The sequence below is a fragment of the Erpetoichthys calabaricus genome, chromosome 2 (genome assembly GCF_900747795.2).
Source record: "Erpetoichthys calabaricus chromosome 2, fErpCal1.3, whole genome shotgun sequence".
NCBI classification, from domain to species: Eukaryota; Metazoa; Chordata; class Cladistia; order Polypteriformes; family Polypteridae; genus Erpetoichthys; species Erpetoichthys calabaricus.
This window is the reverse complement of record NC_041395.2, coordinates 336,532,270-336,559,345: the sequence shown is the minus strand read 5'-3', so window position 1 is coordinate 336,559,345 and position 27,076 is coordinate 336,532,270. Positions and strand designations below refer to the sequence as shown.

Sequence of the window (27,076 nt, the reverse complement as noted above, 5' to 3'; positions counted from 1 at the left end):
GTTCAAAGGCCCAAAGTTAAAATGTGCTCATCAATAAAACTTGAAACATCCTATCTACAGCAGATGAAACTCTTCCACACACTTTCACAAAATGGAAACACAAATCTGAATGTGCACAAGCAGCAATTTTAAACCTTATCAAGCAGACTCAGTCATGTACAAAAATCAATTTTTATACAACACAAACCAAAGTGCAAAAATGTCCACCATATTAGATGAATAAACAAATGAAAACATTTGTCAGAGATAAAGCAACTCACAGAAAATCCACCAGGTGCTCTACAATAGGCACGTGGGCAGTCTGTGCAAAACTCAAACTAATACTGGTGGAACATTCCAGTGGTATGTGGATCAAGCAGAATCACCTGAAGCGTCACTAGAGGACTAAAAGTCTTTAATGGCTACCCAGACATGTGACTGGGCCTCAAGATTTAGGAGCTTAGAGTTTGGAAGGAGCAGCAGACTAAGGCTCACCTGGCAGGTAGACAGAAGGCCAGAACTGAGAGAAGGAGAATGTTGTGGTTCAGCTAAACTAGGTGAGCCTGGGGAACTACAGGAAAACAGCTATTAAGTGAACCTGAGATCCCACAGGGCAGGTACTGATTGTATTGTCTAGGAAAGGCCTGAGGATTATGTGTTTGATAGTTTACCGTTTTATGTAATATTCAATTCTCTCCTGCTGAAGTTTATTCCCTTATGTGTTAATAAACCCCTTGCATTTGTAAGTTGAACTTCTGTGATGCTGTTTGGGTTCAGGGTCAGCTCCAGAGTACCCTTAAGTCCTCACCCTTGCAATGAATAAGTAGTGATAACTTGTGAAGACAATGATGAGCACAGAATTTCTATTAGATTCATCTGAGTAAGGGAATTCCACAAGTTCATCACAGTTTTTGGAAATGTGCTTCTGTCTTTTATGTGCATAACAAAGAACTCATATTGCTTAATTCCTCCATAAATACTTATATGTTGAATTTCTGTGTAAACTGGTTTGCTTTCCCCTGACTAGAGTTTCTTCAGCATGTTCCTTCTTTAGTCAAGATCCCCCTACTCTCTCTGCCTTTTGTTTGCCCTTCCATCCCATGGCGCTATTTTGAGGGGCAATCTCACTAAAAGAAATAGCCCTTATCACAAATCCATAAAACCACATTAACATACAGTAGATAGAAGACAGAAATAAATTACACATATACACAAGCCAAATTAAATGGCGCTGTTATCCTCTCAGGCAGGGAATGCGATTGTGGGTTAACACATCATAATGTGATCAATTTTATCCAGGCATAGCAAGAAGTAGAAAGAAAAATACATTCATTTACTCAATGTTCATGAATTAAAAGAGCAATTGGAAAAAAAATTAACAGGTCATACAACAGTAAGGTGAATGATCAACTGAGCCTATCAGCTAAAGAATCAGGGGAGCCTGTAGGGAGTTTGCAGGTTATCTCCTTGTCAATATGGGTTTGCACCGAGTGCTCCTGTTTCCTCCCACAGTCCTAAGATATTTAGGTCAGGTGGATTGGTAATGCTAAATTGTCACTGGTGTGTGTGTATGTATGTGTTCACATTGTGATGGACTAGCACCCTGTCCAAGGGTTGCTCCTGCCTTGTTCATTTAGGAAAAATGATCATAAACATGCCCACAAATCCCCAAAATTAATTCTGCTTGCTCTCCTTGAGCAGCAGTGTTAACAGATAAAGACAGTGCAATCTTATAAACTTTAAACAATTAATGAAACACTTTCTTATAAGGCACAAGAAACACTGTCAACTCAGGTGTTTAGACAACTTTTCTATTTCCTCTCAAGTATTCTCTGCTCTGCTCTGTCTTTTCATTTTTTTCCTCTGCTTTGGTCTCCTCATCCTTCTTCTCTCCACCTGCTTCTGCAGTATTCTTAGAAAAAAAATATCTGGGTATAAACCAAATTTCATTTCATATTCCTATTTGTTTAAAAATGCATTCATTTAAATTAAGTTATAGTGTTAAACCTGTTAAACGCACTCCACGATTCACTTATGTACATTTTTAACTTCATTATCATTTATTGTCTTTTTAATCTTGTGAACGAAAAGTAATTATTTATTAGCTTTAGCTTTAGACCAGACTAATTTTTTGGCATCAAGCTAAATATCAATGATGTTTAACATTTGCAGGATTGTGATAATAGGTCTGTAGTGCTGTGAAAGTTTTAAATAAATAATCGTTTCCCCATAATTGCAGGCTCCAATCAGGTGCGCATGTGTGTGAGCGCATTTCGCTCCAAGGTTGATTGAGTTGCTTGGCTGATCATACATACACGTGCAAGTGTGAGCAGATCAGTCAGTTGCCTCATTCACACCTTGGTGGTAGCAGCATATCACAACTGCATCCAATCAGGTCAGATAAAAGGAGCCTGCATGGCAGAGAGTATAGAATTTTAATCAAAAATATATAGAATTGCAGCCTCCTTAGCGTTACATTTTTTTTTTCGAAAAAGACATTTAAAAAGCATTGCATTTTTTGGTTTGAAAAATTACATAGTTATTAAATCTGATCTTTCTACTGTAAAACGTGCAAAATGCTAAAAGTACAAAGTCAGAAGTGTAGAAAGTATAATAATGCTAAAATAATAATAATAATGAATAATAAAAATAATGCTAATACCATATATACTGTCAAAATGTGTCGTTTTGTATGGTATATCTAGAATCACTGTGAAATACACAATCCGTCATCACAGTCAGGACAATAGTAATGTGATTCCTTGCGGATTTTCTTTCCAGACTGATCAGCTTTTGAACAGCAAACTGCAAATGTGTGACTGACCTGAGCGTCGCTTTCGGATTCATCAAAAGCACTTTTGATTTCACTCTCTATTTCAATTTCACAGCACCTGGGCTGCTGAAAAACATTGCTTACGAGACGCCATTATGAGGCTAGGAGAAGACAAGTCTGCATCATTGCCTGTGGTAACACTTGGGCTTGTCGCTTATGCAAGATGCACCTGTGTCATTTCCCGAGCAATGTTTGGCACTAACTCTGTTGGCACTTTTACAACCCGAGTAATCCTCAGGTCTAATGCTTATGCTAGACACGTCTATGCAGTTGCCCAAGTGATGCTTGGGTCTAATGCTAAAGAGGTTAGTCAAAAAGAATTTTAGTCAATATTTTAATCATTTTTACAATTTAATACAAGTATAAACTTATATGAAATTATGACAATGAATTAGGAAACATAAGGATAAGACTTGAATGTAACTGAAGGATTAACTAATGTAATTTTAAGTTTAGGCATGTAAAGCTCTTGCCTCACATTAGAGGAGCTACAAATGTAATTACTAAGGTTAGAATAAAGTAGATGATTAATAAACACCCCCTTAAAAAGCGAGGACAAACTAGTGAGAAAGCCCAAACACCCCTATTAAGACACAGTGATAAGATCAATGGGAAAACCTGTAGGACACCCCTATAAACGAAGCAATGCTTAGAATAATGGAAGAATTGACATACTGTATATATGAAGTTACTGCTGGCTGTAGTTGATTAGTTAAGATGATAGAATTCTACATATTAAGAGTCAGATGATGTGATTTATTAGATGAGGTAATGGTGCTAGAAAAGTATAAAACATAATGAATTGCTTAATTAATAGATCACTCCATGGAGGCGTGACCACGGAGGGGCTGGGGTGGGCACTCCCCCCTCCCCCCAGAGTCAAGCCGTGCCCACCCTGCGAAATGCTCTGTCTGTCCAATGAAAACTCTGGAGAAGAATAACATTTGATTTTCAAAACCTGAGTTGCTTTTGAATTTGGGGAGTATCTGTCAGTGCCTCCTCCACTAGACAGGCACCCTGCTGCTCACAGTTCACTTCGCCGCACATTTTGCAGCACGTTTTGAACCTGTTGACCGCATTCTTTAATTAAAACGCCATATACGTTCCATTCTTCTTTTATTTTCTGGTTGGTAACACCAAAGGCTATGCATAGGTGGCTTATTAAAAAGAAAACATCTTCAACCTCTGTCCCTCTGCAAGCTGCTGGCTCCACGGTTCAGCCCAGCACCGCTGCTACCAACACGGAGCACAGCGCACCCACGTCGGGAACTGAAACTCCAAAAGATGTAGATAAGCCTACACAATCCTCCAGCTCTGCGCCCGTGTCGGGTACTCCAAACCTCTGTCTTCAACAAAATATACAGTCCAGTGTGCCTGACTTAAATATGGATAGCCCATCCCAGCCCATTTTAATTAAATATACCAAGCGCGCATTCGGAAAGACACTCAGATGTTTTAGTGCAAGCTGGTATCAGTCTCGACCATGGCTTGAATATTCTGTTGTCCGTGATGCCAGCTTTTGCTTTGCCTGCCGCAAATTTAGTGTTTCCAATTCGGACCGCGAGGACATATTCACCAAACATGGCTACACTAAATGGATAAAAGCTCTAGAAAAAGACGGCAGAGGCTTCCACAAAAACGCGTCTAGTATCCCGTACGTCAGAGCCATGTCTGCATAGCAAGAGTATCGGAGCCGGGCAGAGACGGGTGAAAGCATAGTTCAACTACTGAGTCCAACCCAGATAGAAAAGAATAGATATTATGTGAAAAGCACTGGGGAGGCCATTCAGTTCCTTGCAGTCAATGAACTGGCTTTGCGTGGTCACAATCACGAAGGTGGAGAGGAGGAACTTTTCCTTAATTTCTTTGATTACACAATCAAAAAAGATGCCAAACTTGCAGAAATTGTAAAATACATCCCAGAGAACGCAAAATACACATCCAATGTAATTCAAAATGAAATAATTGAGACTCTTGCCAAAATGGTGGTAAAAGATATCAGGACCAAATATGAAAAAGCTGACTTTCCTGGACTTTGCATTAAAAGTGATGGTACCAGGGATCGCTGTAACACTGAGAATTTGTCTGTAGTGATTAGATTTGTCCAGAACTCCATCACTGAAGAATACCTGATTGGCTTAATTGAACTGAATCAGCTTGATGCTGAATATATTTGTAACCAAATTCTGTCACATCTCTCTGAGCTAGGTTACAGCCCAGACAATTTAGTGTGTCAGTGTTTTGATGGTGACAAGGGGTGGTGTCCAGGCTTTGTTACAAAACAAAGTTGGTAAGTACATTCCATATGTACACTGCTATAACCACCAGCTCCATTTAGCAGTGATACATGCAATGGAATCAGAACCTCTGGCTAAGAAGTTCTTTGACTGGTCAAATTCATTGAACACATTTTGTCACAGACATTATGTTTCACACACATACAATACACCCTGTTTGAACCGGCCCGGACACATACAGGCAGACATGCTTTAAAGTCACCCAAAACACGTTTATTCACAGTACTTATTTACAATTCAGTGCCACACAACCCACAGACTCCCCAAAGTCCAGACCAACCACTAACCCTTTTAATCTTCAGGCCGCCTCCGTATCACCTCCTGAGACCTTGTCCCTCTACTCTCCCAACTCCAGTCTCTCTGTGAAGGGAGGCAGCCCCTTTTATGAGCACCCAGATGTGCTCCAGGTGTGTTCTGGCAATCTCCCACCGACACACCCCAGTGTGGCGGAAGTGCCGGCTGCATTCCCGGAAACACTCCGGTTGTCCCCACTCGTTTTCCCCCCAGCACTTCCTGGTGTGGCGGAAGCGCTGGGGTCCAGGGTCCTTCAGGCATGGGGGCGCCCCCTGGCGGAGACCACGGGCCCCTACAGGGTTGAGCTTCCCAGCTCTGTACCTGTGGCCCCCAAAGGAACCAGGGCAGTTGCCCCCTCGTGGTCTGGAGGAGGCATGAGCCCTCCTCCTGTCTTCCTGGGCGTCGGGCTGGGTGCCACCCCGAGCCGCGTACCGCAACCCACACTGATAAGACTTCTAGAAATACAATGGACCAGTCATTATGATGTCACAAAGTCCATTGTCAACAATGAGGAAGCTATAAGGGGGCTTCTCTCAGAGGTAGCAGAGGCTGACATTGCTCCTTTTGACATTTGCATAGAGGCATGTGGTCTTTTGACCCATTTAAAAAAGTAGAATTTCTTCAGTACGGGAAAATTCCTCCTTCATGTGCTTGGTGTACTGAAACCAGCCAATGCAATTCTACAGGCACATGCAGTGGATTTGTGCCCTGCTGGGGAGGTGGTGACAGCTTCACTGGCCACACTGAAGGAGATGAGATGCCACTCATTCTGGGAGAAGCATTTCTCTCAGTGTGAAAGTAGGCCTGCCAATTCGCTCAAAAGGAAACGGAAAGTTAATTCACAGCCTGATAATAGTATTGTTGTGTCTACGCTTGGGCATGGTGACTCTGATGAACAAATTGCTCCTAATTAGACTTTTAAAAGGGCTATGTTCAGCATTCAGCATGCAACAGGAAATCCTCTCATGGAAAGAAAGGAAAATCCTTCATACATCTTAAGATGTTAATAACTGCCGCCTATCCTAAGAAAGTCAGGCAGAATGCCAAAGTTATCTCTGGACAAGACATCAAAAGTCAGCCACATGCACACCTACACTCGTTTATATGCAAGATCAATTTTATAGAACAGAGTCAGCTGGTATCTGGGACCTGCAGGAACCCAACACAAACATGGAGAAATCAGACTTGGTCTGAGTGGAGATTTGATCCCAGGACTATCAGGATGTAACTCTATGCACTGTACTGTCTTCTAATGAACTCAGAAATATTAAAATGTTATATTAATCTAAGCACTTAATAAAATGAGATATGAAATAGTGAAAGATTCTTCATTCATGACAGAATTTTTGAAAATGTAAAATCATTCAGAAAAACTTAGAACTTACTGTGACAGTGATGCACGTGCAATGATGTTGAACTCAAATTGACTACCAACAAATGCAGTTATTCTTTCTTCATTTAGAGGAGTAGAATCCAAAAACAGAGGTATGTAATCCCCCAAGGAACAGCTGGAAGATTCCAATAGATCTAGAAAACATAGCAAAAAGCAAATAAGTGTCCAATGCTGACAGTAAAGACAGTTGATGTGTCAATGTTAAAGCTGAGCAGAAATCACTTGCAAATTACACAAAAGCCCTCTAAATCATGTATAATACATTCAGTCTGCTTAAATATGGCAGCCTTAAGGATGAGGAGCGATTTAAACTGAGTGCTATTAAGAAACTTCAAACACTGTAAAAACACCTACCTGAGTTGGGGAAAAGTCACCTAGCAGTGTAGCTTAAGCCTGTCAGGTTCATTGAAGTGCAGTCTTGTTGATGTTTAGAGCCTTTTTTGTTAAAATGTACTTCTGCTATTCCATGCTTTAAAAAACTTTGCTATAAATAACCTAAGAATGTACACCATGGAAGAATTTTTCTAAGGATAAAGAGAATGAGAACTTACCTTGATGCATGGCTAGAACATCTTATTTTTTGTCATGGTATATATTATCTTCAAATAATTATAAAGCAGATCAATATCTTTTTTGACACAACATACTATGGATAGATATCGGGTTGAATAAAACAGAAAACACAATTTATCTTCCTACAAAAAATACATAAGCCCATATGCAATTTATTCTGTGCCTGACAATTTAGACGCAGCCACTATTGCTGCTTCGACTTGTTTTCCAATATCTACAGCTTTACTTAACGTTAAGGTATCCAGTTCCAATAATAAACGCTCTCTCTCAGCTGTTCAGAAGACGTTTTCTCAATCAGTTGGTCCCTTATTAACTCGTCTTGTAGTGTCCCGAACTTACAGTGTTGCACAAGCTCACGCAACGCTGAAACAAACTGTGTGATTGACTCACCCGGCTGCTGAGCACGCTGATAAAACTGAAAACAGCTTAGAAGGATGCTTTGGCTTGGGTTGAAATGGCCATCCAGTGCTGCCACCGCGGCTGCAAAAGACTCGTCAGTCGGTTGCAAGGTAGAAAAAATGCGCTGTCCTTCCGCTCCCAGTGTAATAGAACAGCCGTTTTCCTTGCTGTCTCAACGTTATCCAACCCGGCCGCCAACAGGTACGTCTCGAACGAACGATACCAGCGTCTCCAGGGAACTAGCGGTTCACCAGGTACTGGCAAGAAAGAAGCTTGAGGAAGTAAACCAAACTCTGCCATCCTCGTCGCCAAACTGTTGTATCAGAAATAGCAGTTCACACACGTGTAATGCTTAACTATCTTTACTTTTATTTAACATTCACACCAACAACCAATACTTCCGTTTTACTCCTACAACCCCCCTCATCCGCTTCTGCACAGACATCACAGTGACGTCATCACTGGGGCCGGGACCTAGTGAGATATCCCGTGGATGGTCTGCAGAAGATTGAAAAAGAGAGTTAGTGTGGCTCACCACCCCCTGGTCTGGCGTGGTAGTACTATTCTTAAAGCCTTTCAGATGTCTCCCAATCGCATGTTACAGTTAAGACCCCCCCCCCCTCCCGGCCCAAACAGATTGGGTCAGGCATCTCTGACTGAGAGCTCGTTAACTCTCGAGAGGGCATCAGCATTGTCATTGAGAGAACACTTACGATGATTAAGCAAGATCTTATACGGTTGAAAGTCAAGAAACCATCTGGTGACCCATGGATTCGACTCGTTGTGAAGGGCCATCCACTGTAAAGCAGCATGATCCTTAACAAGAGTGAACTCACATCACAAGAGGTAGTATCTCAACTGCGTAACTGCTCATTTAATCACAAGGGCCACCCTTTTCAACGCTGCATACCTGGTCTAACGATCCAGCAGTTTCCGGCTCAGGAACATAACGGGGTGTTCAACACCATCAACGTTCTGGCTCAGCACAACACCTAAGCCTGTATCCAAAGCGTTCGTCTGGAGAATAAAAGGAAGCTAAAAGTTAGGCGTTTTCAATACTGGTGCTGACGTAAGGGCCTGTTTTAAGTCACAAAATGCAGCATCTGTCTTATCAGATCATACCACATTATTAGGAGCCCTCTTCTTTGTTAAATCATTTAAGGGCACCACTCTCTCTGAAAACCTAGGTACAAACCGCCGGTAATACCCAGCTAATCCGAAAAATGCTTGGACTTGTCGCTTGGTTCGTGAACGGGGCCACTTCAATATGGCATCAACCTTTGAACACTGTGGCTTTACGGTACCCTGACTCACTAGGTAGCCTAAATATTTAGCTTCTTTCAAACCAAAAAAACATTTTTTTAGATTGATTTGAAGCCCGGCTTCTCCCTGTATCTGCAATACTGCTCTGAACTGCTGTAAGTGTTCCTTCCATGTGCTGAAATAAATGACTATGTCTTCTAAATAGGCAGCACTATACACATTATGGGGGCAGAGCATTTTATCCACCAGACACTGGAAAGTCACAGGAGCCCCATGTAATCCGAATGGAAGGATACGATACTGCCAGCGTCCGCTAGGGGTGCTAAACATGATCTTGACCTTAGTGTCATTCATTAAAGGAACCTGCCAGTACCCCTTCGTCATGTCAAGTGTGGTCAAAAAATCAGCCTGTCCCAGCCTCTCAAGGAAGTCGTCCTCTCGCGGCATTGGATAAGCATCAAATTGGGAGACTTGATTAAGCCGACAGAAGTCATTGAAAAACCTCTAACTCCCGTCAGGCTTACTAACCAAGACAATCAAAATGGACCAGGGTCTAAAACTTTCCTCTATCACTCTTACTACCAGCATGCGCTTGATTTCAAGCTCCACTTCTGCTTTCTTTGCCCCAGGAAGCCGATAATGGCGCTCTCGAACAATAACCCTGGGCTCTGTCACTATTTTGTGTGCAATCAGAGAGGTTCGCCCAGGCTTTTCGCTTACAACCTCTGGAACAGACAGGATAGCTACTTCGACCTACCATCTCTGTTTAGAATTCATTTCAGCTCCGAAGTTAAGGATATTTTTCAGAGCAAAGAATGACTGGGGCTGAGCTGAGGAGGGATCAGAATCCCGTTCCTTCCACGGCTTCAACAATTTTACATGATAAACCCGCTTCCTCAATCAACGATTGGGTTGTTTCACCAGGTAATTAATGAGCCCTTTCCTCTCCTTAACCTTGTAAGGGCCTTTCCAATGGGCTAGCAGTTTAGAATGAGAATTAGGAACTAAACCAAGACACAATCACGCAGGTGGAATTTTCGGAGAGTCGTACCGCGGTCATAATAGTGGGCCTGTGCTGCTTGCACCTCCTCCATGTGAGTTTTTAATATGGGTCAAATTTTTCCCAATTGATCGTGTAATTGCGCGATGTACTTTCATTTATTTTTGGAGGGAACAGCCTTTCCTTCCCATCCTTCTTTCAAAATACCCAAAATTCCCCAGGGTTGTCATCCATATTATTATTCAAAAGGCGAGAACTCTGTAGAGGCTTATGGGACTTCCTGATAGGCAAAGAGCATGAGGGGGAGGAGCTGATCCCAGTTCCTCCCATCCTCGCTGACCACCTTGCGAAGCATCTGTTTGAGAGTCTGATTAAACCTCTCGACTAGACCGTTGGTTTGAGGGTGATACACCATGGCATTTAAGTGCTTTATTTTAAGTAACTTGGCCGTTTCCCTGAACAAATCCGAGGTTAAAGGGGTACCTTCATCCGTAAGGACTTCTTTAGGGATGCCAGCTCGCGCAAAGACCCCATCAAGTTTTTGTGCAATAGCCTTGGAGGTAGCTGAGTGTAAAGGAACAGCCTCTGGATATCGGGTAGCATAATCCACGAGAACTCATATATCTTGTGTCCTCAGGCAGAGGGCTCTAGGGGTCCTACAATATCGACCCTAGTCCTTTCAAAGGGGACATTGATCAAGGGAAGGGGGACGAGAGGAGCACGGTCCCTCCTGGGAATTTGCCGTAATTGACACTCTGGACACGAGATACAAAAACGGCAAATCTCTTCATTAACCCCCGGCCAATAAAATCGGAGCTTGATACGCTCTAACGTTTTCTTGGTGCCCAAATGGCCTCCTATGAGGGTGTGTGTGCTAACTCACAGACCTGCCGCTGGTAGGTTCGTGGGATTAACAACAACTTTCACACCTCCCCCTCATTCTCCGCTACCCAGTACAACAGATCATTTTCAATCACAAAGTGAGGACCCTGTTTCATGGGCTGATGAATGTGTTAGCCATTGATTGGCACAACTGCATTTTAAGCAGATTTCAGGGAATCGTCATTGCACTGCTCCCTTTGAAAGAAGCCGGAGTTTCTCTAAGTTAAAACTGCATTTCAGACAGAGGATCCGGTCTGACCTCAAGGGTGGGGTTAGCTCCTGGCTCGCTGAGGCACTGGGAGATGACGTTTCTGCCTGTGATGGTCCCGGAACTTCCCCATCGCCTCGTGGCCTTGCATATCTCTCTCTATCGGCTGAGAACATGGCGTGAAAACACCTGGAGAAGGATCATTTCATGGGAGTACTCAGTACTATACCACATTTATTATTCGACCAGTCCTGCCCTAGGATCACCAGGAAAGGTGGATTCGGGAGGACCGGTTCAAGAAATTTTTTACGCGATCCTCCATGACTGATGAAACATAGGGTGGATTTATAATGCCGGATTTCTGGTTATGCTGGTCTTTAATTTTACCCATGGAAATGTTGCTGCCGGAATTAAAGAGTGCTTCGACTTTAAATCCATTCACAATTACTACTCCCATATGTGATATCGTCAAGGGGTTTGTGAGTGCACATAAGCCTCTCTTCTCTCTCCATCTGCACACCTCCTTATTCCCGAGCAGGTTGCGCACCCACGGGTCCGGGGACTTCGGAACAGGCTCTGGCTTGTAAAGAAGGGGCAGATTTGGTGGGAGGCAATCCCCATAGTATCCGCTAGAGGACCGTTCTGCTCTCTCAGATTGTGAGGCCGTCCTAGATGTCTCAATGAGCTCATCCATGTTTAGAAATTCTCCCCAGACCGGCTGGGTGAAATATTCAGGTAATTCTCTGATTAAGAGGAAGCAGGAGACCTGCTGCACGATCGAAAGGGGGTCTGTTCAAATGGCCTTAGCCAGTAATGCCACCCTTTCCCAGAGAGCAAATGTTTGTTCCCGGTTTGGCCACTCAGGGTAAAATCAGTAGAAATTTGTATCATTGCTGTACAAACATGAAAACAGAGCATAAAATGACAGTGCCCTTAATGAATGTCCATATTAAAATGGTGATGAAATAATGTCACTAAAATGATGAGAAAATTAAGCAACACTTGAGCAAACAAAATATTAATATGAAAATAAAGATAAAATAAAATAAAAAAATAATCACAATGTAAATACAAGAGAACCCTCCACCTTCTAAGGCACGGGCTGCCAATGTACCTGCCAAGCTTCCCAGTGTGTAACCAGGCAAACTGTGGTAAAAAGCGAGGTGTGTGAGAGTCAGACATAACCTAAAGACTTGTCCACTTGGCCATAACCTTTCCATTAAACAAAATTATTAGCTGCTGTTTCTTGCCTCCTTAATTCCAAAATGTTCAGAACTTCATATCCATTTTCCCTTTAATAGTAGTTGGAAAAAGAGTAGAAGATTCCTGAAGAAACTGACTAGAAAGAACTGGTTTTATTGTGAAACATCAACTTCTGAATTAATTCTAAAATATTGTGGAGAACCAAATAAACTAAGAATTAAAAAAAAACTCTTTTAAGTGAGTTTGTGATAGTAAAATTACATGCAAAACAAATTTAGCATCAGTTTCACAAAACTGTACGCAAAAGGAATCTCATCTGTTTCGCACATCAGTACCAACCATATTGTGTAATGTTACAGTTTACATAATCTATGGTGGCCATCACAAGATGGTGGTGTGGTTTGTGTTGGCCAAATGTGCAAACAAGAATTTCATTGTACTGTGCACACGTGACAATAAATCTGGAATGAGCTGATTACATTATACCTTTTTAAAAAAAATAAAGCCTTTTATGTTTAAAAAAGCTAACACTGTTGTCCACCTGCATATCATTCCTAAGTTTGAAATTCCAATCGACAATTAGCATTGCATGCTTTTTGCAAAATGTTGTATACACTGCGATAAGAAAAATATTAAGGAAATTGGGAAAAAAGCACAAATTAGGCAACAGAACCAAGACACGATGTTACAGAATAAAGCATTATTTTTTTTTCTTTAGGGCATACTGAATAGCTGTTGTTAATATAAAGACTGAGGATGGCTTTTTTGAGAGAGTAAAAGTAATTACTAATTTTTACTGTTTGTTGTTTAAACATTTGTTTCAGCCCACTTCATGATTAAGCAGGTTGAATTGAAGTCTTTGATGACAACAAAGGCTCATGATTTGCAGCAATTTTAGCAATGAATAAGTAAATACCTTGGAATCATCATTACAATATTACCATATTTTACACTATACCTCTCTTGTAGTTTCTTTCTTCCCACTACTCACAGGATATCACCCTTTACAACTACAGTGGAGACCCGGGCACACCTGCCGCCCCAACCTGACACAGTCAGGCAAAGACACCAGCTCAGTCCAACACAAAGCCCTTTATTCAGGAAAAGGCACCCCGACCCGGAGCAGTGTCCAAGGACTGATACTAGCAGTTACACGCACAGTAAACACTCTCCATTTCCTAAGGAGTCTTGCAGCCTCCTTCCTTCTCCACACCTCTTCGGTGAGCTTCATCCACCTCCTCCCGACTCTGGCCTCCGAATGAGGTGAGGCTGCCCTTTATATTCTGCATCCTGGGAGTACTTCTGGTGTTGCATCCCCATGACCTGGGAATACTTCTGGCTAAGGTGTGAGGCCTGTCCACAAGGGCTCAACAATCCCTGCAGCACCCCCGTTGGTCCCCATGGCACCCAACACGGCTGTAGCGAACTCCAACTCCCAGTGTGGCCTGCGGTAATCCGTGGAGCTAATGGTTCAGAGAGGCAGTGTCCTCCCCCTGTCCTTCCATTCTGAAGGCATCCTGGACGAGCATGAATGCCAGCTGCTTCTTACACTACCTATGAAATGTATCTTGTTCAAGCTTTCATTTCCTTTAGGTCAGCCTACTAAAGTTTTTTACTTATGGGGCTACCATGACATGCTGTCTGATCTCCTCTACTCCTTTAGAATGATGCTGCCTGATTTGCTTCTTTAATCTTCACTTTATCCATAATGCTCCTCTATTTTACTCCTTCTAATAGCTCAGAGCACTTCTTAAGATAAAAGGGATGATTGTGTGGTCCTCCCACTCACCACCTCAAGGGTCTGCTCTCTTCATTACTCCAACAAATGTCACACCTACCTCAGCCTGCCTTCAGTCTTTCACCATGACACTTGCAGTATCCATTTTAATTATTTTTTTATGTCTCTGAGCTTATTTTGAACATCCATTCAGTATCTAAACTCACATTTTCCATAGTAGAAGGTCACAATCCCAGCATCAAAAGAAGGGCAGGAATAAATCCTGTATGTCACAGTGCAACAAGTCACTTTTGAGTTGATAGTCAATTAACTTAGGAAGGGAGAGGGCGGTGCAGTAATCCAGTCAGGGGGATGATATGCCAACTCCAAAAACCCTGTGAACCAATGTACTGTAGAGCAGCACCATTAATCACAATGTAAACCTAATTTTTAAAGAAATAATTAACTGATGGAATTTTAATTTTTTTTTTAATTTCCATAATAATAATTCATTACATTTATATAGCGCTTTTCTCAGTACTCAAAGTGCTATCCACACAGGGAGGAACCGGGAAGTGAACCCACAATCTTCCATAGTCTCCTTACTGCAAAGCAGCAGCACTACCTCTGCCACACCTGTGAGGACGTGAATTCATGAATTCCATGAATTCATCTGTATTTTTCAAGCAGTTATGGAAATATTAAAATAAAACAAAATTGTAAGGATTAAGGAAGCACTTACAGTATGAACCCTGGAATGGTATTTTGCTTAGAGGTTCATCTGTTGGACTGTTTCCTTTGCTCACGGAGGACCCATCACTGTATGTTAATGTAATGTCCTGTTGAGGGAAATCCTCGATGACGAGTTCAAGTGTGCCTGACCATCCGAATGAGTCACTAAATGAAATTTCACATGTTGTCTGAAAAAAACAAAACAAGAATAAACAATGAGAAACACTTCAACGACTTCACACAAGGCTGTGACACAAAATCCAAGGGAGCTCATTGGCCGGATGTGCAATCATATGATCAGTGTCACAGCAGAAGAGTTTGACTTTGAAGGGTCACACCACAGAAATGTTTTATTCAGATTATTTCAATTTATTCTTAGTAGGCTCATTTCCAAATAAAGGCCCTGCATACTCTGTTTTGGTTTTAGTTTAAAAGCTCCACAAATATGGAATAATCTACCTATAGAGATACACCAGGCTGGAATGACAGAGTTGTTTAAATCATGACTTAAAACTTATTTTTTTTTAATCAGAATTTTTGTTAAATTTGTAGCTGATCAAAATTCCTTGAGGCTGGTGGTAGAAAGAAGAATACAGAGATCCTGTCCTTGAGGATGTTTGTGTAAACTGACTCTGTATTTTATTCTTTTCTCTCTCTTAGATATATGATAGAATGGCCAGCAGGGCCTGGGTGAGCTTTTAGTTACAGAACGCCACTGGTCTTTTTCTTCACTGGAGTTTTTTTCCCTTTCCCAACTGACCATCTTTTCTGAGTAAGGTGCTATATAAATAAATGTTACTGTTGTTATGTCTGATGGTACTTCCCAAGATTTGCATGGAATTACTAAATTGCACCGGCTTAAAATCCCCATCTGACCAGTTTCATTTTGAGTGTGGAGTTGAGATGAGTGTAGATGACAGGAGATGAAGTGAGGCCAGCAGATCTAAAAAGGAACAGGAGACGAGAAGGGAGAGCATTGTGTGTATAATGGGCAGATTTCAAAATCCTCCTTTCAACATAAAAAGCCTTATCTGAACTTATCATGACTTTCAAACCTGAGCGCACATTAAGATCTCAAGATGCTGGTCTGCTTATGATTCCAAGGATTAATAAAATCACAATGGTTGGTCGAGCTTTTAGTTACAGATCCTAGCTGAAGATTCACTATTTCAGTTTAGCACACCCTGGCTAAAGCTGCAGATTAACTGTGCAGACTGCATTTCTGTTGTTAGTCATTAGCACTAAAACATAAGTAACATGATCGTTATAATTTGATACTAACCCTAACCTATTCTGTTTCTCTTCTCGGTACTCACATGTGGCACTTGGTGCCACGGCCCACCTGCCAAGTTGTTTTGTCTGCCTAAAGAAAAGTCACCGCTGATGGAGGATCGCATGAATTGTTGGGTAGAGTGGTCCTTTCATCGGATTGCCTAGCCCAGAGCTGACTCAGCTGTTGAATGGCTAATAGGAGAAGGCAGCTTGATGGCCGAGGTCTCCGGGACTGTTGAACAAATCCAAATTGTATTATGTAATATCATGTACTATTGAATTCTGCTCTGTACTTGTAATATTTATATTGCAGTATTATATTGTATTTAGGATTACTTGTGTCCTGTTCTGTGTATTGTATTGTATTTACTCCTATTTGTTGACATCCTGCACGCCTACAAGGGTTTTTTTAGGAGTTTTTCCTTGTCTGCTTAGAGTGTCAGGGCTGGAAGTCTGTCAAAAGGCAGGGCCTGTTAAAGCCCACTATGTCACTCCTTGTGTGATTTTGGGCTACACAAAAATAAATTGTATTGTACTGTAATTGTATAAAGCAGTGGGTAAGTGCAGAGGCACCCAACGCTAGTCAGGGATATAACATCGTGTTTAAATAGGTTCAGAGGGGCAGTATATGAATTGTTTCTGTAAGAGCCATTTGCTAGTTAGGTTATTATAAGTTGACAGAAGCATTTCCTTAGTTATGTTAAATGTTTGCCTATAAATTAGTGCATAGTATATGGGAGGTTCTTATAACCCCCACAAGCTGAATTGAATTGGTATATTCTAACTATTTCTTGTCCCTCTGACTACAGTTTAGCCTCAGTTAGTGACCTACCTTGCCGTAATTAAGACATGGAGGGCACACAGTTTCAAACCGTGCTTTAATGTGCCCTAACACGCTCACTTGTATGTGCAGAGCCGTACGTTTAGAACATACTGAATGTGAAGTAAAGCAAAGAGAAATAACTTATCTTTAAGTATAGAAAATTACTGAAGTTTAACAAGAAATGTTAGTTTAAGAAAAAACATTTTTTCCTTTTTTGTCTTTTATCCAATGTGTGTAACAGCTTTTCTCTACTCTTGTATGGACTGTTTGCTTTGAAATTTCACTAAAGCTTTTTAAAATGAATTTTTGGACTGAGAAATTTCTTCTGGTATGCTTTTGCTCCTTAGTGGGAATAGATTTGGTTGACAAAGTACTTTTTCTTATAATTTAATTGTCCTCCTTGACACTGAATATGAGTTTGGGCTTGATTTGAAATGCCCTTAACAGTCACAGAATGGAATAGGTGTTTTCTATTAAAAAGTGCATTTTGGTTTGAAGGATAAACTAAGGAATAATTTATATAGGTATTTTAATAAAACAATTAAATTGAATCAATATTTGCTTAATAAAGATCATTAATGGGTTCCAAGTTACTGAACGAAAGGCTATTAATTGAACTAAAAGATATTAGAATTTAAGGCAAATGTGAAGATGGACACAAGAGGAAAATGTATTTTATAAATTGGCTGATGTCAAAAGTGGACTCCCTCATGAATCTCTGATGAGACTGTTTCTTTTTTTTGAGCGTTTTTGCATATTATGCGAGAAGCACTTATCGTGACAGCTCTATCTGTCTGTCTGCATGAAACAACTCATCCCACCCCCATTACCCCCCCCCCCCCCCGCCCCCATAGATCAATTTGGTCAAAATGTGTCACACCTATTCTTTAAAGAAATTTGTTCAGACAGTGCAATTTTCATTGACATATCTCAAATGGTTCATGCTGCACAATTTCAAAATCTCCCATTGAAAACAGTCAGTGTATTTACAAACTTGTCTATCTTAAAACGGAGAAACGTTCTGTGCGACTTTAACTATGAATTACTTTTCAGTTTCAATTTCGCCTTGAAAATGGTTGCCTGAACATATATATTTGTATATTTTTTATCTTTTACTCATCTGACAGCCAGTGACATTATTTGGCAATGAGTGCATTTCAGAGTGAACTGGTTGACCAGTCAGGAATCTCGTGGTCATCCCTGAGCTGTGTCATGCCATTTTTATGGGATGGTATAATTAAAATACTATAAAGATAAATTACATTTTCTTATGGTTAGATTAAGTAACCCAAGATCAATAGGTAATTTGCAGGGTCACTGATTTTCCTAATGTAATCAGCACCATTGACCGTACACATATTGTAATAAAGGCAGCATCACAGCATGAATTTGCTTTGGTAAGCAGGAAGCACTTTCATTCAATTAATATACAATTAAATTATGATATTGAAATATGTCTGACTAACATTGCGAGGTGACTCAACTCAATCTATGATTTCATTATTATATCAAATAGTATTGTGGGAAGCAGACTTCAAGGTCATGATGTATGTGATGTTTGGCTTCTTGGTAATGCTGCCATTGCCAGTTATGTTGTACAACACCCAGCACACCCTTTTTATTTATCAAATAGGCTGCACACAAGGCAATTTTCATTAAGCACATTCATTAGGCGTTATTACCAATGTTGAAGACAGCCATATTGAGAGAACATGACAGTTAACTGTGATAGAATTAGCTCAAGAACACTGGAATGTGACTAACGTGTTATTGAAATGCACAAGGACACAAGATCTTCTGTTGACTTCATTGTTCTGCCGCCCAGAGTTGCTAAAACCCCAACACCAAAAAGACTGCATATGATAGTCAAAATTTGCCATTAAGTTAAGCCAGTTTTCACACCAGGTTCATGCTGTATAAATTTCAATTTTTGGCATAAGAAATGACTGATGAATGTTTCTGAGTGTATGCATGTTTTATACGTGAGGTCCCAGGTGATACAAAGAACCATTCCTTACATGAGAAGTCCATCACCAGCATGTCCCCAAAACTGTTTTCTGGCCGGAGCTTGAAATTCTTTTTTAGATGGTCACAAATTCAGTGTAGAAATGGGAGGAATGGGAGCCGAAGGCAATCTTTTGATGGACAGGATTGAGAAGGACGAGCAAAAGGCCTAATTGAGGTACTGTGCAGTTGAGTTATATAAATAAATATTGTTGTTGTAGTAGGCAAGCTGACCACAACCACATAGGCGACATGTGGACTTTTAGTGTAGGCAGGCTCAGGGTAACTATAAGGTTTGGTTTAATAAGATTATTTTAGCACAATGGTGGGCAAACTACGGCCTGCGATGTCAATTTGTGCATCCCACACACAAATATTAAATCTTTGTGATTTTGTTAACAAAAATGACTATGACGTCAATTTGAGCAGCCCACACACAAGTTTAAAACCTTTGTGATTTTATTAACAAAAATGACAAAGTAAACAGATATTCACTGCATGTTTTGAAACGTGAACAAATGAGCAAGCTCGTTTATAATGTTACCTGTGTACAAGCAGAAGCTTGTGTTTATGAAAGTGGACTTTGTACTGTGTGTAAGTGTACGCTTGATGTTTCGATTGTATGTATTTGGAAGACCATTTGCTGTGTAAGCACAGGCACTGCGTGTGTGTTTGGATCACTCAGATTAGTTCGGCTGTCATTGTTTGAGTGCTGTGTTATATTTTAAAATTTGTTACCCTAACAGTGAGTGCTACTGTGAAAAAATGTAAAATTGAAGACGAATGTTGTGTTTTTAACAAGGAATGGATAGTCTTGGAGTTTTTAAGGAGTTCAATTTGTAGAGACATTTTCAAACTAAGCACAGTAAGTTTGGAAGTTATTTATCAGAAAGTGAATTACAGCAAAAAGCTCACTTTATTTGCTGCTTACTTTGTGTATATGACTAAAAAATGTATTTTGTGTGAAAATAACATTCATTATTTAGCAAATTTAGATTTTTGTCGCATGTTGCCCACTAGAGACCATACAGATGTGGCCCTCAGAGAGAAAATTTTGCCCACCTTTGTTTTGTCTCCAATTTACCTGCACACTTTTTGTTATTCCTGTTTTTGTTAAGCAGGTCTTTTCATTTGGTATAATTAGACATTATCTAGATTTAGGGGTGGCAAACTCCAGGCCTGGAGTGCCACAGTGGCTGCAGATTTTCATTCTAACCCTTTTCCTAATCAGTGACCAGTTTTCACTGCTAATTAACTTTTTCCCCATCACTTTAATAGCCCTGTTAGAAGAGTTCAGCCCTCTAAATTGATTCCTTTCTTCATTTAATGACAGCCAAGCAGAAATGAGATGTGAAACGAGCTAACAGACGACCAGCTAAACTGGGGATTCAAACTCCAACCATTTTCACTCCAATCACTCTCTTAATGAGAAGCCAATTCTTGCTGTTAATTAAACTCGTTATTTATTTCCATGGCTTTTGCTGCTCTCATTCTGCCAGAGCAGACATTTCCAAAAGTTTTTTTTTCCTGTTCTTTCTAAGAGCACCGTCAAAATGTTTTGGTGACCTGAGAGATCAACCTTACCAAGACCATCACCCCTCTTTAATTTCGGATATTGTGTAATGGGCACTGGTGAGCTGGTCATGTGGTGGCTTGTTTTGTGTCGCATTATTGTTTGGCTGCTAATTAAAGAAAAAGAAACAACTATGGGGCCTGAGTCAAGTTAATTAAAAGAAGTAATCAGCAGCAAAAACTTGTCAGTAATTAAAACGATGGTAAGAATGAAAACCTGCAGGCACTGCGACACTCAAGGCCTGGAGTTTGCCACTCCTTTTCTACACAATTTATTTTAAAGTGGGATTCAGTAATTGAGTTATTTTGTGAAATTTTTTATCTTCTAGATAGCACAGAGAAAGTCTGAAATGCCAGCTACAATTTCAGGAATGTGCAAATGATGACTACTAACAGGACATCATGGCATCCTAAAAGTCCACTGGAATTTACTCAGCATGTTTAACAGATTTTGTATTGATAAAATAATAATTTTTTTCTCTTATTATCCTTATTTTATATTGTAGACAATATGGTTAGCCCATTTGCCTTTATTAACCCATATAGTGCAAGATAGGATTAAAAAAAAAAGTTTTTTTAATAACAAAAATAATAAGAGAGTACAAAGTGCAAAGTGAACAGAAATTTATAAAATTAAAACATTTTACCAAAAATGCATGCTGCTCCTAATTAAAGGAACATAGTAAAAGTAGGTCATCTGAACATCATTATGGGGAGCTGGAGTCATGTATTAGACTCGGAGGATACCTGCTGCAATCTGCTAGACTGGGGGAGTACAGACACTAGCCAGCCTGACCTTCTCCATACACAGCTGTTGGAAGCATCTTGTACAAATGAGGGGTGTAATTCCTCCAACTATTAGTTACCTTTTATTTAACAAAAGGTCAAGAGTTGTCATTACTAGTGCATCCTCTAACACTGCATCTCATGATCCAAATTCTTAATGCATTGTATTCCCCTCCAACTGCTGCCCCAAAGGATCTTCTATCTAAACATATATCATCTAATCATTTTCTACATCCATGAAAAGGTCACGCACATGTCAGCTGCATGAGGTTGTAATGAACCACATATAGTAATTTGTCTGTGTCCTCCAGTGGTTCCTCATAAAAACATAAGGCTAAGATTTAAGGTATTTATGAGTTTTTATTTTCTTGGGAAAACAAGATCCTTGAGAATTTGTCTTTTTGAGGCCATTGTATTATTGCCAGAAATGAGGGGGCTTCACGCCAGCTTTAATAAACTAAAACGTAGATGACACAGAGGAAAGAGAAAAAAAAACCCATGAGATTAGTGTGGATATAAAGAGCAAGAGAAGGAAAATGCGGTGGACAACAATAATGCAGCACGTTAGGAACGACTAAATTGCTCAACATCAGATAATAATAATAATAATAATAATAATAATAATAATAATAAATTTTATTTATATAGTGACTTTCCCATGCTCAAGGCACTTACAGAATATAATAAAGAACGGCAGTGTATACAGTATATAGCATTGTACAAACCAGATAAATAAATAAAGAAGATTAAGACAGTCCATCCATCCATCCATTTTCCAACCCGCTGAATCCGAACACAGGGTCACGGGGGTCTGCTGGAGCCAATCCCAGCCAACACAGGGCACAAGGCAGGGAACCAATCCCGGGCAGGGTGCCAACCCACCGCAGGACACACACACAAACACACCCACACACCAAGCACACACTAGGGCCAATTTAGAATCACCAATCCACCTAACCTGCATGTCTTTGGACTGTGGGAGGAAACCGGAGCGCCCGGAGGAAACCCACGCAGACACGGGGAGAACATGCAAACTCCACGCAGGGTGGACCCGGGAAGCGAACCCGGGTCTCCTAACTGCGAGGCAGCAGCGCTACCACTGCGCCACCGTGCCGCCCAGATTAAGACAGTGAATTCTGAAAAAAAACAGACACCATAATTGATGGTCTAGCACACACACACACACACACACACACACACACACACACACACACACACACACACAGGTTACATGAGCATCTTGACATAGAAGTAAACTGAGAGAAGGGTAATAAAGTCAAGTAGAGCTAAAAGCCTTCCTGAACAGATGAGTTTTGAGTTGTTTTTTAAAAGAATTCATGGACTCAGCTGACCTGATTAATTTCGGTAGGTCATTCCAGAGTCTGGGCGCTATACAGCTAAAGGCCCTGTCACCCATGGAGTGTAGATTAGTGTGGGGCACAACAAGATTGCCAGAATCAGAGGACTTTAGTGGGCGGACAGGCACATAGTGATGGAGAAGGTCACTGATGTAGTTTGGCGCGAAGTTATTTAAGGCTTTGTAGGTTATTAGTAGGATTTTATATTCGATTCTGTAAGACACAGGGAGCCAGTGAAGACGGAGCAGGATGGGTGTGATGTGCTTGCTGCTGCTGGTTCAAGTAAGGACTCTTGCAGCTGAGTTTTGAATAAGCTGGAGCTGTGATATAAGATAAGAAGGGGCACCTGCCAGTAGGGAATTACAATAATCGATGCGGGATGTGATAAAAGCAGGGACAAGTTTCTCAGCATTAGAGAAGGAGAGGTAGGAGCAAACACGGGATATGTTACAGAGGTGAAAGTAAGAAAGTTTCTTAATGTGATTTATGTGGGCGGAATAAGAGAGGGAGGAATCAAAAATGACACCAAGATTTTTTACAGTAGAGGCAGGTCTGATGAGATCACCGCCAAGATAGACTGGGAAGGAGCCCATTTTATTAATTGCATTTTAGTCCCAGTGATAACAATAATAACCCAGTCCATAGCTATGTATAATATGGCCAAGGGGAAGCATGAAAATACAGAAAAGCAGAGGACCAAGGACAGAGCCTTGAGGGACTCCTTGTGTGACTGGCGCTGAGCTGGATCTGCTGTTGCCAAGACTAACAAACTGTTGCCTATCAGTCAGATAGGACTTGAACCACTGGAGGGCAGTGCCAGAGATACCCAGCATGTTCTCCATTCTGGAAAGTAGAATGTCATGTCTGACCTGAGTGTCAAATGCTGCACTGAGGTCTAACAGAATTAATATGCTGGTTTGTCCAGAGTCTGCTGCCATAAGCAAATCATTGGTTACCCGTAGCAGAGAGGTTGCACAGCTGTGCTGCACCCTGAAACCAGACTGAAAGGGTTCCATCAAATTATTAGAGGTTAGGTAATTGATGAGTTGGGAAGCTACAACACGCTCAAGAACTTTTGACAGGAAAGGTAAGTGGGAAATAGGCCGGAAATTGTTAAGATTGTCAGCATCAAGACCAGACTTTTTTAACATTGGGGTTACAGAAGCAATTTTAAAAGTGAGCGGCACAGAGCCAGTGTCAAGGGATGAGTTTATTATTGTTGTAACAGTCGGGATTATGGCATGAAGGCAGGATTTAAGTAGTGTGGTGGGGATGGGGTCCAGTACACAAGTAGTCGGCCTCATCTTACAAAGCAGGTTATTAACAAATGCAGATGTGACTGGTGAGAACTTAGAGAAGGAGCTAAATGGAGAAGGAGAACAGGGAGAGATATAAACAAATGATGTATTTATGTTAGTTGAATTATTTAGATCGTTAATTTTGTTACAGAAAAAGTGGAGGAATTCCTCACAGACTTCAGTAGAAGAGGTAGTTGGGCCAGATGCAGGTTCGAGTAGTTTATTAACTACAGAGAACAAAACCCTTGGGTTATCATGGCCACTTTCTATTATTCTGCCGTAATGGGTGTTCTTGGCAGCAGTTAGTGCTTCTTTGTAAGCTCTTTGGAGGTCAGAGAACGCCTGGATGTACACGGTGAGGCCAGTCATACGTGACATTCTCTCAAGGCGTCGGCCAGCTGCTTTCATAGATCGCAGTTTTGAATTATACCAAGGAGCTGAGCGTTTAAAGGAAACCTTCTTATGTTTTAAAGGAGCTGTTTTATCTAATGCTGAATGAAGGGCTGAGTTATAGTGGTCAACAAGACTATCTAGTGTTGATGGAATAGGAGAAGACAGTAAAAGATCAGAAATGGATCCAGAAAGGATAGAGGGACAGATATTTTTAAGGTTTCTGTAAGAAATTTGTCGTTTACAGGTAAGAGGAAGGAAAGGCAGTGAAACAGTGAAAAATACTGCTTTATGGCGAGAGAGTCCCAAATCAGTGCTGTGAATGTTGGCAACAGATAGTCCAGAAGTGCAGATCAGATCCAATATATGACCGCCAGAGTGGGTTGGAAAATCAAAATGTTGTGTCAAGTCAAAACAGTCCGGTAAGGATAGGAATTCATTTCTCAGTTTAGATGTGGGGGTGTCAATATGGATGTTGAAATCACCAAGAAGGATAATTCTCTGAGAGTAAGAGCTTAGGTGGGTCAAAAGTTCAATCAGATCGGATAAGAAGGATGCATTGTATTTTGAGGGACGATAAAGAACAATGAGTGAGACAGGACCTGATTTCGTTATTAGTTTAAGATAGTTCAGGATTACTGTGTTGGAAGATCATGGAGACTGCTGAGAAGAAGATTTGTTCCCATGACAGAGAGAAATGGTAAGCCATAAAAGTTTCCTGTCTTAGATATCATGTTGATTGATTAAGAAAAATCTTGTGCTGGCATGGTTGCTTGTTAATGGAAATAGTTGTAAGAAGTGAGAACAGAATTGGATTGCTAATTTGAAAGGAAAAAGTGATGTATTCAGTATTTTTTTGTGACTATGTATATGTACCTTGTATGTGCCGTGTTTAAAATACCACTAAAGATGGACTGGAATTTGTGTCTTGGGCTTGAATATACTGTATTTAAGTATTGGAACCACATTTGTCTTACAGTTTCATCCAAAAAATCCAATAAAAGCTCAGGAAAGTTGTATGGTAGCAGGGACTCCTTTTACCTAAGGAGTTGTCTGTTACAAGGTGCAAGGCAGCAACTAACTCAGGATGGACAACAGTCTACCACCACTGATAACAGAGTCATGAGTCGGCCTAATTGTCATAGGGGCACAGGAGGCAGCATTCATGGATACACAAAGAGTATATGAATTACACACAGTGAACGGGCTGGGAAATGAGAATTCAGGCTGTTCCTAGCAGCTATGAAGTAATTAGTGAAGTTCAGATCTTGATGGTGTGACAGGTGGCTGGGGGCTGTGCCCAGCAGGGATGCTGAGAAGGACCGAGAGAGGGATGATGTCTCCCTCGGACCATGGGAGGGCAGCCACCCTGGTCTGTGTGGGGACAACGGGAATTGAGCAAGAAGCTCAACCCTATAGGGGCCTGTGGCCACCGCCAGGGGGTGCCCTGAAGACTCTGAAGCCCTAGATGTCAGCACTTCCGCCACACCCGCAGGTGCTGGCGGAAGTACTACCAGGGACACCCGGAGTGCTTCCGGGTGCTCATGTGGCACTTCTGCCACACCAGGAAGTGCCACAGGAAGCTCATCAGAGGGCACCTGGAGCACGTCCGGGTGAACATAAAAGGGGCCACCTCCCTCCAGTCATCAGCCAAAGTCAGGTGAAAGAGGACGAAGCTTGGAGGAGAGGAGAGGAGTGCAGGCGGTTTGAAAGGAGTTTGAAAGGCCTGGACTGAGGGTGTGTGGTGCAGGGGCACTGGGTTGTGTGCAGGACTCATTTTATTGTAAATATGGAAAATAAACGTGTGTGGTGTTTTGAACCATTGATGTCTGCCTGTCTGTGTCGAGGCTGGTCTCCACAATGGATTGGCTGTATTTTATTTATATATACATATCTTTCTATTTATATTCATGTGCTTTATGCATATAAATTATAAGCACACACAAAGGTTTGAGAATTCTAAATACACGCACACACAGAGTATATAATCTATATACTGTACATGTGAAGGTGATCGTGTGTATTTATTTATTTTCGCCATTAGATGTTTTTTTAATTATGCATGGTATTTTCTAATTATTTTAGTAAATACATAAAGATGTTTGAGTACTATACCAGTTTTGAAGGCTGAACTTCCAAGAATAAGATCACAGCAATATAATAAAAACAAGGATCACAGTTCAGATTCCAGTGTTGCTTCTTCCTCACCTCCCAGTGGCACTCACACTGGTACTAAACTGGGGGCACCATAATAAGGAGCTGATTTGCACGAGCCTGTACTGCGGTTGAGTTTGAAGTTAGGAAATTGGGGATCATAAACGAGTGATTTTGTGAGTAATGAGGGCTTTTAGAGGTAAAAGAAATTGTTCTTATTTGAGGACCTGCTGCCATGGCATTTTGGTAAGGTAAGGACTGTAAGTCGATGGGCTCAATGGTGTTTGTGTGTTTATTTGATTAGCTCTCAAATATGTAACCCAAAAATAATATGCCATTCAGTTTTTAGTATGTTTGGTTTCTGTAGTGTATACAATTCTTAGAATTGTACTTGTGCCGCATTATTTTAACTGACATGTCTATTTGTAGCCTCTTACCTCATTTAGAGTGAAGCCAGAAATCTGATTGCAGAGACCGCACTCGTTATTGATGGACTGTCCAAACCGACATCTTACACGATCTCCATCGGGGTCAAATACCGGCAGCTTGATAGGTGTGGGACAGTTAAATGGGACACTAAAAAAATCAGGCAAAAACATTACATAAATCCCTAATATACTTTAATTTATTTATATTATAAAATAGT

The 27,076-nt window shown here is 41.0% G+C and overlaps 1 protein-coding gene across 2 annotated transcripts in view; it reads right to left on the bottom strand.

Moving 5' to 3' along the window:
- The window catches only part of LOC114647352 (uncharacterized), a 110,748-nt gene that overhangs the window by 70,670 nt on the left and 13,002 nt on the right, over positions 1–27,076 (bottom strand). For both annotated transcript variants that reach the window (XM_051923461.1, XM_028796053.2), the window contains exons 4-6: positions 26,868–27,006; positions 14,784–14,961; positions 6,789–6,930 (exon numbers count right to left, since the gene is read on the bottom strand). In XM_051923461.1, the coding sequence (XP_051779421.1) occupies positions 6,789–6,930; positions 14,784–14,961; positions 26,868–27,006 (459 nt within the window). The remainder of the gene's footprint in view (positions 1–6,788; positions 6,931–14,783; positions 14,962–26,867; positions 27,007–27,076) is intronic.